Source organism: Ranitomeya variabilis, chromosome 3 (assembly GCF_051348905.1).
Source record: "Ranitomeya variabilis isolate aRanVar5 chromosome 3, aRanVar5.hap1, whole genome shotgun sequence".
In the NCBI taxonomy this organism is placed as follows: domain Eukaryota; kingdom Metazoa; phylum Chordata; class Amphibia; order Anura; family Dendrobatidae; genus Ranitomeya; species Ranitomeya variabilis.
Genome location: NC_135234.1, coordinates 217262179 through 217277537, shown reverse-complemented (window position 1 = coordinate 217277537; position 15359 = coordinate 217262179). Strand labels below are relative to the sequence as shown.

General features: G+C 42.5%; 1 protein-coding gene across 5 annotated transcripts in view; it reads left to right on the top strand.

Annotated features, from left to right (window-relative positions):
• The window catches only part of LOC143815672 (uncharacterized), a 219540-nt gene that overhangs the window by 55589 nt on the left and 148592 nt on the right, over nucleotides 1-15359 (top strand). For 4 of the 5 annotated variants that reach the window (XR_013223776.1, XM_077295171.1, XM_077295173.1 and 1 more), the window contains exon 4: nucleotides 320-406. The exons of the other annotated variant lie outside the window; for it this stretch is intronic. Coding sequence is in view for 3 of the 4 variants with exons in the window: in XM_077295171.1 (XP_077151286.1) it covers nucleotides 320-406 (87 nt within the window). In the remaining variant the exon portion in view is untranslated. The remainder of the gene's footprint in view (nucleotides 1-319; nucleotides 407-15359) is intronic. 5 annotated transcript variants of the gene reach the window in all.

Here is a 15359-nt window from a genome sequence, read left to right as displayed (position 1 = left end):
AAAAATTATATATATAATTGGTATCACTGCATCCATAAAAGTCCATTCTATCAAAATTGTTAAATGGAGAAGACGAAATAGAATTAATAGGCTTTTGCAATTTGAGCTTTTTCAGTCATTGCAGATATAAAAAAATGCAATAAAAAACAAAACTACATCTTATGTACCCTAAAATGATTAAAAAACTCCGCAAAAATAAAGCCCTGACACATCCACCGACGAAAACCGAAAAAACAAAAAAAGGGTTATTGGTAAATTACTTTTATGTTTTCAAAATTATTTTATTTTATTTCAATAACAATATTGTGGTCTTTTATAGCTTCTCCTACAACTGAATTTTATCTAAGTTCGATCAGTAAAAATAAGCATGAAAATATTTTAACTGGAACAACGGCAAACTCAACAGGTATTACTTTACACAGTGTACTTTTTATTCTCGTAAGTAGGTTTTGAAGTTGAGTGGTTATGTTAATATTTGTACTGAATATACAAGAGAGAGACATGTTCTAACAGTCTAAGGCCATGTGCACACGTTCAGTATTTTTCGCGTTTTTTTTCGCGTTTTTTCGCTATAAAAACGTGATAAAAACGCGAAAAAAACGCTTACATATGCCTCCCATTATTTTAAGTGTATTCCGCATTTCTTGTGCAAATGTTGCATTTTGTTCCACGAAAAAATCGCATCGCGGAAAAAAAAGCAACATGTACATTAAATTTGCGGAATTGCGGGGATTCCGCACACCTAGGAATGCATTGATCTGCTTACTTTTCACATGTGGCTATGCCCACCATGCGGGAAGTAAGCAGATCATGTGCGAATGGTACCCAGGGTGGAGGAGAGGAGACTCTCCTCCACGGACTGGGCGCCGTATAATTGGTAAAAAAAAAAGAATTAAAATAAAAAATAGTCATATACTCACCTTCGATGGCCCCCGGAGTCTTCCCGCCTCTCAGCGGTGCATGCTGCCGCTTTTGTTCCTATAGATGGTGTGGTGAAGGACCTGCGATGACGTCGCGGTCACATGACCGCGATGACGTCGCGGTCACGTGACCGCGACGTCATCGAAGGTCCTGCACCACCCCCATCTATAGGAACGGACGCCGCTGAGGAGATCGGCTGTCTGCAGAGGGTGAGTATAACCATTTTTTAATTTTTTTATTATTTTTAACATGATATCTTTTTACTATTGATGCTGCATAAGCAGCATCTATAGTAAAAAGTTGGTCACACTTGCCAAACAGTATGTTTGACAAGTGTGACCAACCTGTCAGTCAGTTTTCCAAGCGATGCTACAGATCACTTGGAAAACTTTAGCATTCTGCAAGCTAATTTCGCTTGCAAAATGCTAAAAAAAGGGCGGGAAAAAACGCAAAAAAAAAAAATGCGGATTTCTTGCAGAAAATTTCTGGTTTTCTTCAGGAAATTTCTGCAAGAAATCCTGACGTGTGCACATACCCTAAGGGCACAGTTTGAAGACCGTAAAAATTGGACTGAGATTGGAAAGCAGTGCACGAACTGGCTGGTGGATTTTCCGACTCAAGCATTACAGCTGCATAAAAATACATAACACTACCACCCTCCGGTTGGGAGAGCAAGTCGGTGCGCTGCGTTCCGTCTAACCACGCCTTGAAACAGATTTCTGTCCATGTGATAACAAGACAGCTATTTTTATTCTAAAATTATTTAATTAGCAATTCGCAAACATTTTATTTATGTTCCTATAATGACATTTCTATTGCTTATTTAAATGTTATCTTATTCCTGGTCAGGGGAGTACATACTTTAGAAATCATGGGGCCCCATAGCAGTTCTAGTTGTGCCTCCACAAACTCCTCTCCAAAAAATAAATGAATAATTGTCGGGGTCACAGAAGAGCATGCCTCACAACTTTCCAACCTTTACATAGTAATTTCTCTCATGCTGAAGCCCTAGATTAATCTTTCACTGCCCCCATAAAGTATGATGCCCCTATGGTAAAGTCCTCCACATTAGCCGCTACATGCACAGTATAAATACCTTAATGTACCCCACCTCAACTTCAAGGGCAATACAGTACTATCCCCCAACTGTGAACTCCACACATCTCTACATGAAGTATAATGGGCCTAAATACAGTATAATGGCCCCACAATGTATACTGGCCCACATTAGCCCTTCAAATAGTATAATGACCCACACACAGCCCTCCACACAGTATGATGGACCCACACAATTCTTTACACGGTATAATTGCTTGCATACAATATAATGACCCCCCACATAGCTCTGCAAATATTATAATGACTCCACATACATTTCCACATAGTATAATGAGCGGGAGATGGGCCAGGTGTGAGCAGTAAGGGGTGGAGAGATGCCATTGGCTGCACAACAATGTTTCTGGAGAGCCCCTTTAACATCTTCACCACCAAGCTTATTTTCACCTTTCTGACCAAGTAAAATTTTACAATTCTGACAAGTGTCACTTTATGTGACAATAACTCTGAAATGCTTCAACAAATCCCAGTTGTTCTTAGACTGTTTTTTTTTTCGTAACACACTGCACTTTATGTATGTGAGAACAAGAAGAGATCCCAATATCACTAAAAACCAGTATTTTTTGGTAATTAGTTAAAATACATACATATAAAAGGAAGCAAAAAGTACCGTGGGGGACACCATAAAAGACACCAAAAACACATATGCTACAATACAAGTATGTTGCATCTATAAACACACAAAATGGTGCATCTAATGCAATTAAACAAGGGATGCCAAAATCTCTCCAATAAAATATCTAAGCATCTCACCTAAATTTAGCCTAAATATACCCCCAGCAAGTGGAAAATGTAAGCCCATACTCAAATACAAAGGATGGAGATGATCAGTTTACTATAGATCATAGCAGGTAGTCCGGTTACTACCACACAGAGCACAGTGGCTCATAGGTTATACAATCCCCCAAACCTTCATAGACTATACCATCTATAATGACCCATCTGGTGCTAAGATCCAATATGGCCTCACCTATCATAATTCCCCCATAGTGAAGGATGATTAACTGGTGCATGAGCTGGTGTCCGTGGTGTCCCCTCACCCCGATGCACGTTTCGCCTCCTGCTTCTTCCGTCCATGCCCCCAGGATCTAGTTGTTGCATTGATGTGAAGTGCCCTTGAATTTGTGGGATAGATATTATGTACATTATACTTTATGTTAGTGGTAAGTTTAGGTAGATCATTTGTGTTTATTTGTGAAAATAACAGAAGTTTGGCAAAAATGTTATATGCAAATTGCCTCTTCTGAGAAAAATGTTGAAATTTTCCCAGTTCTCAAAGTTTCAATTTTTTATATCCTTAAGCTACTCATGCTGTACAAAATTATTAAAAAAACATTTCCCATATGTCTACTTTACATCTGTATAATTTTTAAACATAATTTTTTGGTAGGAAGTTAGAAGGGTTAAAAGTTTAACAGCAATTTTTAATTTCTCCAACAAAATTTCCAGAACCAACTTTTTTAGGGATCACATCATATTTAAAGTGACTTTGAGGGGCCTATGTGACGGTAAATAGCCAAAAGTAACACCATTTTAAAAACTGCACATCTCAAAGTGCTCAAAACCACATTAACCATTCCAGTGTTTCACAGGAATTAAAGCCATATGGAAGTAAAAAAGGGCATTTTAGTTTTTACTTTAAAAATGTTGCCTTAGCCCCAAATTTTGCATTTTCACAAGGGTAGCAGGAGAAAATTGTCCATACAATTTGTTGTGCAATTTCTTGTAAGTATACCAATACCTCATTTGTTGTGGAAAACTACTGTTTGGGTTCACGGCAAGACTTAGAAGGGAAGGGACACTTTTTATTGGACTTTTGGAGATCAAAATTGTCTGGAATCAATAGTGGATGCCATGCTGTGTTTGCAGAGCCCATGATGTGCATAAACAGTGGGAAACTTACATGAGTGACTCCGTTTTGGAAACTACACCCCTCAACTCAAGATTTTTTTCTAGATGTGTGGTGAGCACTTTGAACCCCAAGGTGCTTCACAAAATTTTATTTTTCTCCCACCAAAATGTTTTAGCCTCAATTTTTTTATGTTCACAAGGGTAACTGAAAAAAAGAGACCCCAAAATTTGTTGTTCAATTTACAGTTACCCAATTTGTTGTGGAAAACTACTTTTTGGGCGCACTACAGGACTTGGAAGGGAAGGAGCACCATTTGACTTTTAGAACACAAAATTGGCTGGAATTGTTTACAGACGCATTTGTCGAGCCACTTATGTGCCTAAACAGTGGAAACCCCCCACAATTGACCCCATTTTAGAAAATACACTACTCAAGGAATTTTTATACATGTGTTCTGAGCACCTTGAACCCCAAGGCGCATCACAGAATTTTATAACGTTGAGCCATGGAAAAAAAAAATCTAATTTTTCCCACAAAATTGTTGCCTAAGACCCAATTTTTAACAAGAGTACCAGGAGAAAATGGACCCCAAATTCTGTTGGGCTATTACTCTTGAGTAAGCTGATACCACATATGTGTCCAGAGGGTGTCACGTCCCCCAGGAAGACCTGAAGTTAGGCAGTCATGTCGGTAATGAATCAGAGGTCTTTTTTAGAGATGGTGTGATTTATGTCTCATATTAAATGGATTTTAGTTTCCTATGGTGCTGCAGAGGTTAAAATTAACAAGCCTTTCTATGCTGGTCAAAAACATGCAGCTCCATTTCAGCTGCTTTTGATCTGGTCATTACCTCTTCCTATAAAAACTGGTCAGACCCTCTTGGTTCTGCCATTGAAAGATTTGTCTTCCTGTGCTGTGTGCTAAAGCTAAGTGGTTGGAGTAGAGTTATTGTGGTAGTGTTCTGTGGTTTGCTGTAGTACGTGTGTGTTTATCTCCTGGTCCCTGTTCCCATTTAGTTTATTCATCCCTGTCCCTAGCCTTCTCCCGATTATTGGCTAGTTCTTTTGTATGATAAAGGTTTTCTGTTATCTGTTTATTCTTTGTGTCTTGTTTACCTTACATGTTTGCCCCATGCCTCATGGGGTGGAGGAGAGGACAGATCAGAGTTTAGCAGGTGCATAGTACGGTCGGAGACTTGGGCCTCTCTACCTTGAAAACTATCCACTGGGACAGGGATAGGTAGGGTCCCAGTTCCAAGGACAGATTGAAGCCCATGTGACAGCATGCCAACTTCCCAGGTTGGGTCGGTGACTTCGTCCTCTACCACTTCGCCTTCCACACCCTGATCCTCCTGACTTGTTTTTTTTTAACTCTCTTTGGAAGTGTTATATACTACTGAAATGTACCACAGCATGTAATAGTATATGCTGCTTTTTTAGTCTGTATATAACACCAAAATATACCATATAGAACGTAATACTCTTTGTATGAGCGATTGAACACAAAAACATTTTCAAAGCTTTTTTGGAGTGTTATATAACACCAAAATCTATCACAAACCATGCAATACACTACAGATGAGTAATTCAATACAGAAAAATGTTTCAATGGTTTTTTGGGAGTGTTATACAACACAAAAATATATCCAAAGCACATAGTACTCTATGATTGAGTAATTTAATCTAGGAAAATGTTTCAACGCTTTTTAGGAGTGTTATATAACACCACAATATATCCAAAGTACATAGTTCTCTAAGAGTGAATAATTGCATAAAGAAAAATGTTTCAATGCTTTTTTGGAGTGTTACATGACACCAAAATTTACCACAGAGCACGTAATAGTATAATGATGAGTAATTGAATACAGAAAAAATGTCAACTGTTTTTTGAATTGTTATATAACACTGAAATGTACAGAGCATGTAATACTCTATGGATGAGTAATTGAATACGGAAACATTTTCCATCGCTTTTTTGGAGTGTTCTAAAACACTGAAATGTACCACAGAGCACATAATACTCTATTGGTCAGAAATTGATTCCAGAAAAATGTTTAAATGCTTTTTTGAGTGTTATATTATGTATAGTACAAATTGAAAGACATTGAATACATTACATAACATACATAACGGCATTTGAAAGCATTTGTAGATCACATGTTTAAAATGTCATTAAATGAATGCAAAATCTCAGAATCTGTAAAAGGACAGGGTTTCCCCCTAAAAATACTAAACCTTATAGTTACCAAAGGAGGAACTCTCCCTAAACCTCTATTGAGGTCCGATATTAACTATTATTGCCAAACTTGACTATTAATAATTAATATCCACTTAATAATGCCTCAACGTAATATTTTTCTTATGCTATATACTAACTGAGACAAAACAGTGTAACAATAAAGGGTATTTATTACACACACAAGTCTGCAGTCTATAACATACATATATTTATACCTGGCTGGCGACTATAAATATGTATATATTTACAAATATATGGATCTACAACTCTAATACAGTAATATCACTACAGTATACAGTGATATCCCAACAGTATCACACAGTAATAACCCACAATGTCCAGTAATATCACAACAATATCACCACAATATAAAAACCCATAATTAACTGCCCAAATTACACATACAATATCAGCCCTCCCACCTATGGCTAGCTATCCCTAATGAATAGTACTGGGCCTATTAAGATGCAGAGTATACTTAAGCCATGTGTGTCCATCATCATTCCAGGCAATGCAACAGAGAGGCAAGAGAGGGCCCCAAGCACATGTGTTGTCCCTTTTATGTCCAGCCAAGAAGAGGTGTGTTCAGCCCCAGGTGTTTGGGGATGAGGTTACAATCTATTATCCACTGGCAAAGGTACATCCCCTCAATCCTGATACAAGCACATGGTGCAAGATGGAGGAGGAGCTACTGAGCACATGTGGAGGAATTATATATCACTATACACATCTCTATGTAAAGATGTACATTTTGGGGTACTTCCCTTCTGCAATCCTCCTGTTGTCGAGAACACAACAATGTAATTTGAGGGAAGTGTTGTGCTGGGATTTATTTGCCTGCTCAACCCCATTTATAACTAGTGACAGTTCAGGATGGAATGAAGTATAATTCTGCATTTAGGTACTTAGACATCATCCACATGGCCGTCAGCTCTTCCATGCCATTCACCGTAACCCACATCTCTATCCACGGAGTACACCTTCTTCTTCTTTCTTGGAGTCTTATTGCAGTCTTCAGTCTCTGTTCTGGTCTTTAATTGTCAATCTTCAGGTATCCGCCTATCCCAAAGCCATTTTTCTCCAGTTGTGACTGGTCAGACTCTGGAACGACTTCACCTTCACAGTCCATAGGTCAGTCAACATCATCCTGTTTGCACCCGTCACCTTGCCAGACTTTATGTTACACTCCTATAGCTTGATTCAGCAGGATTTTGAGTATGTCTGGCATGATGAGACTGCTGGATGTCACAGGTTTTTTTTTTCTGGGCCTCGCAAACTCAGGCACTGGAAATGACTTGACTCTGGCACTGAAAATGACTGGACTCAGGCACTGGAAATGACCTTCATCAGACATGCATCAGACACGACTTCCATCAGGCAGTTCTCCTGTAGTCTTGATTGAAGATCGTTGATGAGGTTCCTCCATAAAAAGATACGCAGATCTTTATTAAGCAATTCAGAATTTCTTGAGTAGGGAGTGATGTCACAATACCTAAGTTGACTGTGGGAAGAACACAGTCTAATTCTAACCGACATTCAATCCATCCCTTACGAACTTCACCATTGCTAGGGTTAAAGTGGCAAATAACTTAGAAGCTGAGAGGACCTGTCCCTAGAGAACCTTACTCTTTCCCCATTCACACAAAACACATATATTACAATTCCATAATGCATATAGAGACCTAAGCTAAAATAGCATGGCTGCTACTGATCCATAATGCACATGCAGATCATTGATCCACGTACAGTTGGAGTTATGTACTGGCTGTAAATGCATGAACACCTTCACATGAACACACTGAGTGTGTCCATGTACAGGTATTCCTGCACTTATACCTAACGTGTCTATATGCACCCATATGGAATTTACTACACAGTAACACAACAATGAATACACATCATTATTATATACAATATATATATATTGGATTTGGGGTAATGGACTGGATTTTTCTTATGTCCTTAACCCCCTTCACCGGCTGAGTTAATGGTGCTCAGCCTGACTTCCGTGCAGTTGGGTGTCCAGTCTTTTGGTCCTCCTGCAGATCATAAACAGTCCAATATATATAAAATAATGACCAGGAGGAAAATGACAGGACGAAGTGGCGTTGGGTTTTATTACCTCCTCATGGCTGAAATCTGAGAGGAGATGTTTCAGCTCAGCACCAAACGTAAGAGGGGTGTTCTGGAGTCTCTCAGGGCCATCTGGGCAAAAGTCAAGACTTCTTCTCTGGAGTGATAGGTGCTCTTCTACATAGATACCTAAAATGGGACAAAAGGAACAATACACTCTGGGAGATCTCCCAGTGCAGTTAATAAACATCCTTATTTGATGCTTCCCTGTCCCACCAAACTCACTCATTCTTTATACTTTTACTTCAGGGTGACTTCTCCCTGTTAACCTTTCTTGAGCTGCCCAGTAATTAGCTAATGCTTCAACTCTCCTGAACCCCACAAAATGAATGCAATTTTCTTATAGTACGATCCTAGTCAATTGCCTCTGTTTCCTATACAGACACCCCTACCAGTTTTCCACAATTCAACAGAGTAACATCCACCCTCGCAGCTACTTAACACCCTAGAAAAACTAAACGTGAAACTAAGGTACACTGAATTTAGTTGTATCCTGCATCAGGTCTTAAACAAAACCATGTTATCCGTCCAAACTTCAAGGTCTTAGCAGCACACAGTATAAAATGACACTTCATCGTGTGCGTCCGCTATCTGTCCATGTTTCTTAGGCCATGTGCACACGTTCAGGATTTTTCACATTTTTTTCGCTATAAAAACGTGATAAAAACGCAAAAAAACGCTTACATATGCCTCCTATTATTTACAGGGTATTCCGCATTTTTTGTGCAAATGTTGCATTTTTTTCCGCGAAAAAATCGCATAGCGGAAAAAAAAGCAACATGTTCATTAAAAATGCGGAATTGCGGGGATTCCGCACACCTAGGAATGCATTGATCTGCTTACTTCCCGCACGGGGCTGTGCACACCATGCGGGAAGTAAGCAGATTATGTGCGGTTGGTACCCAGGGTGGAGGAGAGGAGACTCTCCTCCACGGACTGGGCACCGTATAATTGGTAAAAAAAAAAGAATTAAAATAAAAAATAGTGATATACTCACCCTCTGATGGCCCCCGAAGTGTTCCCGCCTCTCCGGTGCATGCTTTCTCTTCCGTTCCTATAGATGGTGTGGTTCAGGACCTGTGATGACGTCGCTGTCTTGTGATTGGTCGCGTGACCGCTCATGTGACTCACGCGACCAATCACAAGCCGCGACGTCATCGAAGGTCCTGAACCACACCGGCATCTATAGGAATGGACGCCGCTGAGGAGATCGGCTGTCTGCAGGTGAGTATAACCATTTTTTAATTTTTTTATTATTTTTAAACATTCTATCTTTTACTATAGATGCTGCATAAGCAGCATCTATAGTATAAAAAGTTGGTCACACTTGTCAAACAGTATGTTTGAAAAGTGTGACCAACTTGTCAGTCAGTTTTCCAAGCGATGCTACAGATCGCTTGGAAAACTTTAGCATTCTGCAAGCTAATTACGCTTGCAGAATGCTAAAAAAAACTGCGAAAAAAACGAAAAAAAACGCAAAAAAAAAAATGTGGATTTCTTGCAGAAAATTTCCGGTTTTCTTCAGGAAATTTCTGCAAGAAATCCGGACGTGTGCACATACCCTTAGCCTGTCTTAAGGTACCTTCACACGAAGCGACGCTGCAGCGATAGCGACAACGATGCCGATCGCTGCAGCGTCGCTGTTTGATCGCTGGAGAGCTGTCACACAGACCACTCTCCAGCGCCCAACGATGCCGAGGTCCCCGGGTAACCAGGGTAAACATCGGGTTGCTAAGCGCAGGGCCGCGCTTAGTAACCCGATGTTTACCCTGGTTACCAGCGTAAAATGTAAAAAAAACAAACAGTACATACTTACATGCGTCCCCTGGCGTCCGCTTCCTGCACTGTGTGAGCGCCGGCAGTAGCAGGGCACAGCGGTGACTTCACCGCTGTGCTGTGCTTTCACTTTCACTTTGCGGCGCTCAGTCAGTGTGGGAAGCGGACGCCGGGGGACGCATGTAAGTATGTACTGTTTGTTGTTTTTACATTTTACGCTGGTAACCAGGGTAAACATCGGGTTACTAAGCGCGGCCCTGCGCTTAGCAACCCGATGTTTACCCTGGTTACCAGTGTAAAATATCGCTGGTATCGTTGCTTTTGCTGTCAAACACAACGATACACGGCGATCGGACGACCAAATAAAGTTCTGAACTTTATTCAGCGACCAGCGACATCACAGCAGGATCCTGATCGCTGCTGCGTGTCAAACTAAACAATATCGCTAGCCAGGACGCTGCAACGTCACGGATCGCTAGCGATATCGTTACAAAGTCGTTTCGTGTGAAGGTACCTTTAGTTCATGTAACAACAACCTTTATCCAATCTAAGATGCACAGGAAAACAAACAAACAAAGTCAATTTTACAGCTGAACTTCAAAGCTTAGGTGAACACACACCTCCCTACCTATCTTAGTTCAACAAATCAGAGCATCCATGGATGTGACTCTACTATCCTGTGATCTGTGTTACTCTTATCATTATGAATTATATGGAAAACTGGAGCTAAAAATACAAGTACCAGTAAATAAACCTAATTCACTTCACAGGGGGTCTGATAGAAAACAGCAAACAACCAACAACTTAGGCTACTTTCACACTAGCGTCGGGAACAACCCGTCGCTGTGCGTCGGGCCGACGTTCCCGACGCTAGTGTGGTCTCCGCCGCACAACGGGGGCAGCGGATGCATTTTTCCCACGCATCCGCTGCCCCATTGTGAGGTGCGGGGAAGTGCGGGGAGGTGGGGGCGGAGTTCCGGCCGCGCATGCGCGGTCGGAAAAAGCGGACCGTCGGGAGCAAAAAACGTTACATGTAACGTTTTTTTCTCCCGACGGTCCGCTACCACACGCCCAAGCGTCGCAAAACGGACGCGACGTTTGGCAATGCGTCGCAAATGCGTCGCTAATGTTAGTCTATGATGAAAAAACGTATCCAGCAAGAACTTTTGCTGGATGCGTATTTTCGGCAAAACGACGCATTTGCGACGTATTGCAGTTAACGCTAGTGTGAAAGTAGCCTTAAGGTACCTTCACACTGAGCGACTTTACAATGAGAACGACAGCGATCCGTGACGTTGCAGCGTCCTGGATAGCGATCTCGTTGTGTTTGACACGCAGCAGCGATCTGGATCCTGCTGTGATATCGCTGGTCGGAGCTTGAAGTCCAGAACTTTATTTGGTCGTCAGATCGGTGTGTATCGTTGTGTTTGACAGCAAAAGCAACGATGCCTGCAATGTTTTACAATGGTAACCAGGGTAAATATTGGGTTACTAAGTGCAGGGCCGCGCTTAGTAACCCGATATTTACCCTGGTTACCATTGTAAAAGTAAAAAAAAAAACACTACATACTCACCTTCTGATGTCTGTCACGTCCCCCGGCGTCCACAGGGTTAAACTGCTTTCGGCAAGAGCGCTGCTAAATGCATGCGCTGCTGCCGAGAGCTTCCCTGCACTGACTGTCAGTGCCGGCCGTAAAGCAGAGCACAGCGGTGACGTCACCGCTGTTACTGCCGGGTGCCGGCGCTGACACATTCAGTGCAGGGAAGCTCTCTGCAGCAGCGCGTGCATTTAGCAGCGCTCCTGCCGAAAGCAGTTTAACCCTGTGGACGCCGGGGGACGTGACAGACATCAGAATGTGAGTATGTAGTGTTTTTTTTTTACTTTTACAATGGTAACCAGGGTAAATATCGGGTTACTAAGCGCGGCCCTGCACTTAGTAACCCGATGTTTACCCTGGTTACCCGGGTGCTGCAGGGGGACTTCGGCATCGTTGAAGACAGTTTCAACAATGCCGAAGTCGTTCCCCTGATCATTGGTTGCTGGAGAGAGCTGTCTGTGTCACAGCTCCCCAGCGACCTAAACAGCGAAGCTGCAGCGATCGGCTCGTTGTCTATATCGCTGCAGCGTCGCTGAGTGTGACGGTACCTTAATAAATCCTGTTATCATTGCTATCACATTGCACCTCAGATAAGGCTCTTCTGCCTCCTGTCTGAACCTCACTAGTTTAACAAAACATTTCAATTACAAAAGAGCAAACTTAGCAAATAACAGAAGAGCAAAAGAAAATAAAACAAAACAAACAATCAGAAAGACCAGAGGCCAGACAGAAACTCTTATGGCACCGTCACATTAAGCGACGCTGCAGCGATATAGACAACGAGCCGATCGCTGCAGCGTCGCTGTTTAGGTCGCTAGGAGACGTCAGACACCGGCAACAGCAGAACGATGCAGGAGCGATCCAGTGACGTACTTATCGTTCTCGCTGGTTGTTCGCTCCAGTTCGCTCCATGAAGAAACATTGCAGGCATCGTTGCTTTTGCTGTCAAACACGACGATACACGCCAATCTGACGACCAAATAAAGTTCTGGACTTCTAGCTCCGACCAGCGATATCACAGCGGGATCCAGATCGCTGCTGCGTGTCAAACACAACGAGATCGCTATCCAGGATGCTGCAACGTCACGGATCGTTGTCGTTCTCATTGGAAAGTTGTTTAGTGTGAAGGTACCTTTAGAAGCTGAGTTTACATTAAGGCCTCCCTAACTTCCCTGGTTGTAATCAGCCAAATTGACGACTCTGCCCACAGCCTGGCACATGACACAGAGAAAATGCCATTATGTCTGTGAAAATGCCTGTGATCCTTGACAATATTGTTAGGCCCCTCACAATTACTTGTGCAATAACAGTTCCTTGCAATATGTCCAAAGTGACCACATTTAAAACATTTCACAGAATGATATTTCCTCTCCCTCATTGTAACCGGCCATTTGCAGTACCTGGCAATATGGCCGGAGCCAGCACAGGCATAACATCTAACACATGCCATTCCTGATTTAGGGGCCTGGACAGAACATACTTCCTTCTGTCTGTAATGTTTAAACTCTTCCATTACTAAGGATGCACTCTTAACAAAGTTACGTTTGCACTTTCTTTGTAATTTAGACAGCACATATCTGTCATTACTTTTCGTTATTGGATCAAAATTTGATAAAATATTTGATCCCTCACCTGTCTTCTGCCTACATGCAGGAACTGCGGTAATTTAACCTTTATTTAGAGTCAGGTGAACTAATCTTCATTGTACGTGTAGCGAATGATATGACAGCCTTATGCAATGAGATCCGATCTAGGACTGCACGATATCAGGATGTACAACGTTATCTCATATCTGGGGACTGTCTGAATTGGTGGACTTGTCGCCACAGCTACAAGGTGTCACGGAGTTTCCGCGACAGAACAGTGCCAGAAGATCGCAGCGTCTGATGACTCCTGCTTCACCACTGAGAAGAAGCACTTCTCCGGTGTATTAAATGTGTTTGTTTTTCTTTCATCAGGACAGGGGTTAACCGGCCATGTGGAAATCCCTGCATTCAGCTGTGCTCGGTTAGCCACTCCTCTCTTCTATAAAAGCTAGGCCTTCTGGCCAGGTCCTTGTCTGAGTTAGCACTTGCTACATAGATCTGGAGAGTGAGGAGCTGGTGTTTGGAGAGCTGTAGGAGTTTAATGTGTGACAGTTGCTTGGTTTGAATGCTTGGAAATTCCTCATTCTAACCTGCCTTGTGTGACAGTTGCTTGGTTTGTACGCTTGGAAATTCCTCATCCTAACCTGCCTTATTTTCTTCCTCCGTCCTTCACATCCTGGTGAATTCCTCTGTTATTTGAGAGAGTATATTTTGTGTGAGTGGAATTTTCTTTTACCTTTGTCTTTGTTCCCCTGTCTGTCGGGTTGGTGTACTGCGGCACACGGTAGTGCCTATCTTCCGCTGGTGGGGGAAGGAGACAAATGCAGGGCTACAGCTAGGAGACAGGGCAAGGGTGGAGGCCCCAGCATCCTCACCATCTGAGGTATCCCAGGGAACTGGGCAAGCTAGAGTGCCCCCTAGTGCTAGGGCCAGGAAAGGTGCCCCTGGTCCCAGTTTACTCGCCAGTCCTATCGTGAAATTAACTCAGACCAAAAGTCCTTTTTATGATCCATGATGGATCCTATCACAGAGCTGACAAAGCCAGTTAGTGGCGACAGGCGTTGGGCATCCGCTCTTCCTGTGCTTGACTCCTTAAGGAATAGGTTATCATACTGGGCCGTCCTGTGGTATTGGTATTGGTGTGTACTGACAACATCGCACTCTCACTACTCACTGTGATGGGTACGGGTATTGCAGTCGGCAGGTAACCTGTGAAGGTGTGAATATTATCTGACTGCTCACTCTTTATATTGTGTGCTGTTGTAGGGTCCACTATTTTGCTTATTGGTGGGTATTCTGCGACAATATCTAGGCTACATCGAGTTGCAAGGGTATACGCTCGTTTAATGAGAGCATATGTGAATTTACCAACTGAGATTCTTTGCCCACCAGGGCTCTTAACACAAACAGGTTACGAATAATCAGGTTGCGTATCTGATATGCTGTCTATATAGGTGTCTGATTTCCTAGGAGTCATGCTCAGGCTGTAACCTTATTTTGGGCTTTTTTCTGTATAGGGCGCATGTGTGACCCTTTTTTTTAAATGCTTTTAAGCGTACGTGTCTTGTGAGTTTAATTAAATAAAGCTGTGTTCATTTTATGTCATATCCTTGTCTCTGGTGATCCCCATGGTATGGCCTATTCTTTTTTCTTTTTAAGTGCTGACAGGGCAGTTGCAGCAGCTCAGTTTGCAGGTGGTGGATTTACGCACTGTAGTTTCACAGCACCCTGTTATATCTGGTGTGGGGATCTTGCCCTCCAGGCTAACCATTGTGGATCCCAAGGTCGCGCTGCCAGACAGGTTCTCAAGTTTGTTGTGTTCTGTGAGTCCTGTAAACCATATTTCCGACTGCATCCAGTATCCTCTGGTACAGAGGAGCAACGGGTGATGATTGTTTTCTCGCTCCTGCAGGGGGACACACAAGCATGGGCATTTTCTCTCCAATCTGACTCACAGTCACTCCAGACAGTAGAGAGCTTCTTTCAGGCTTTGGGCTTGGTGTATGATGACCCTGATCGCGTCTCCTTGGCTGAGTCATCTCTGCGCCAACTTCAGCAATTAGACCGTCTGTAATACTCCTCCGAGTTCCGGTGGTGGGCCACTGACACTAGGTGGAATGACCCGGCCCTCCATATTCA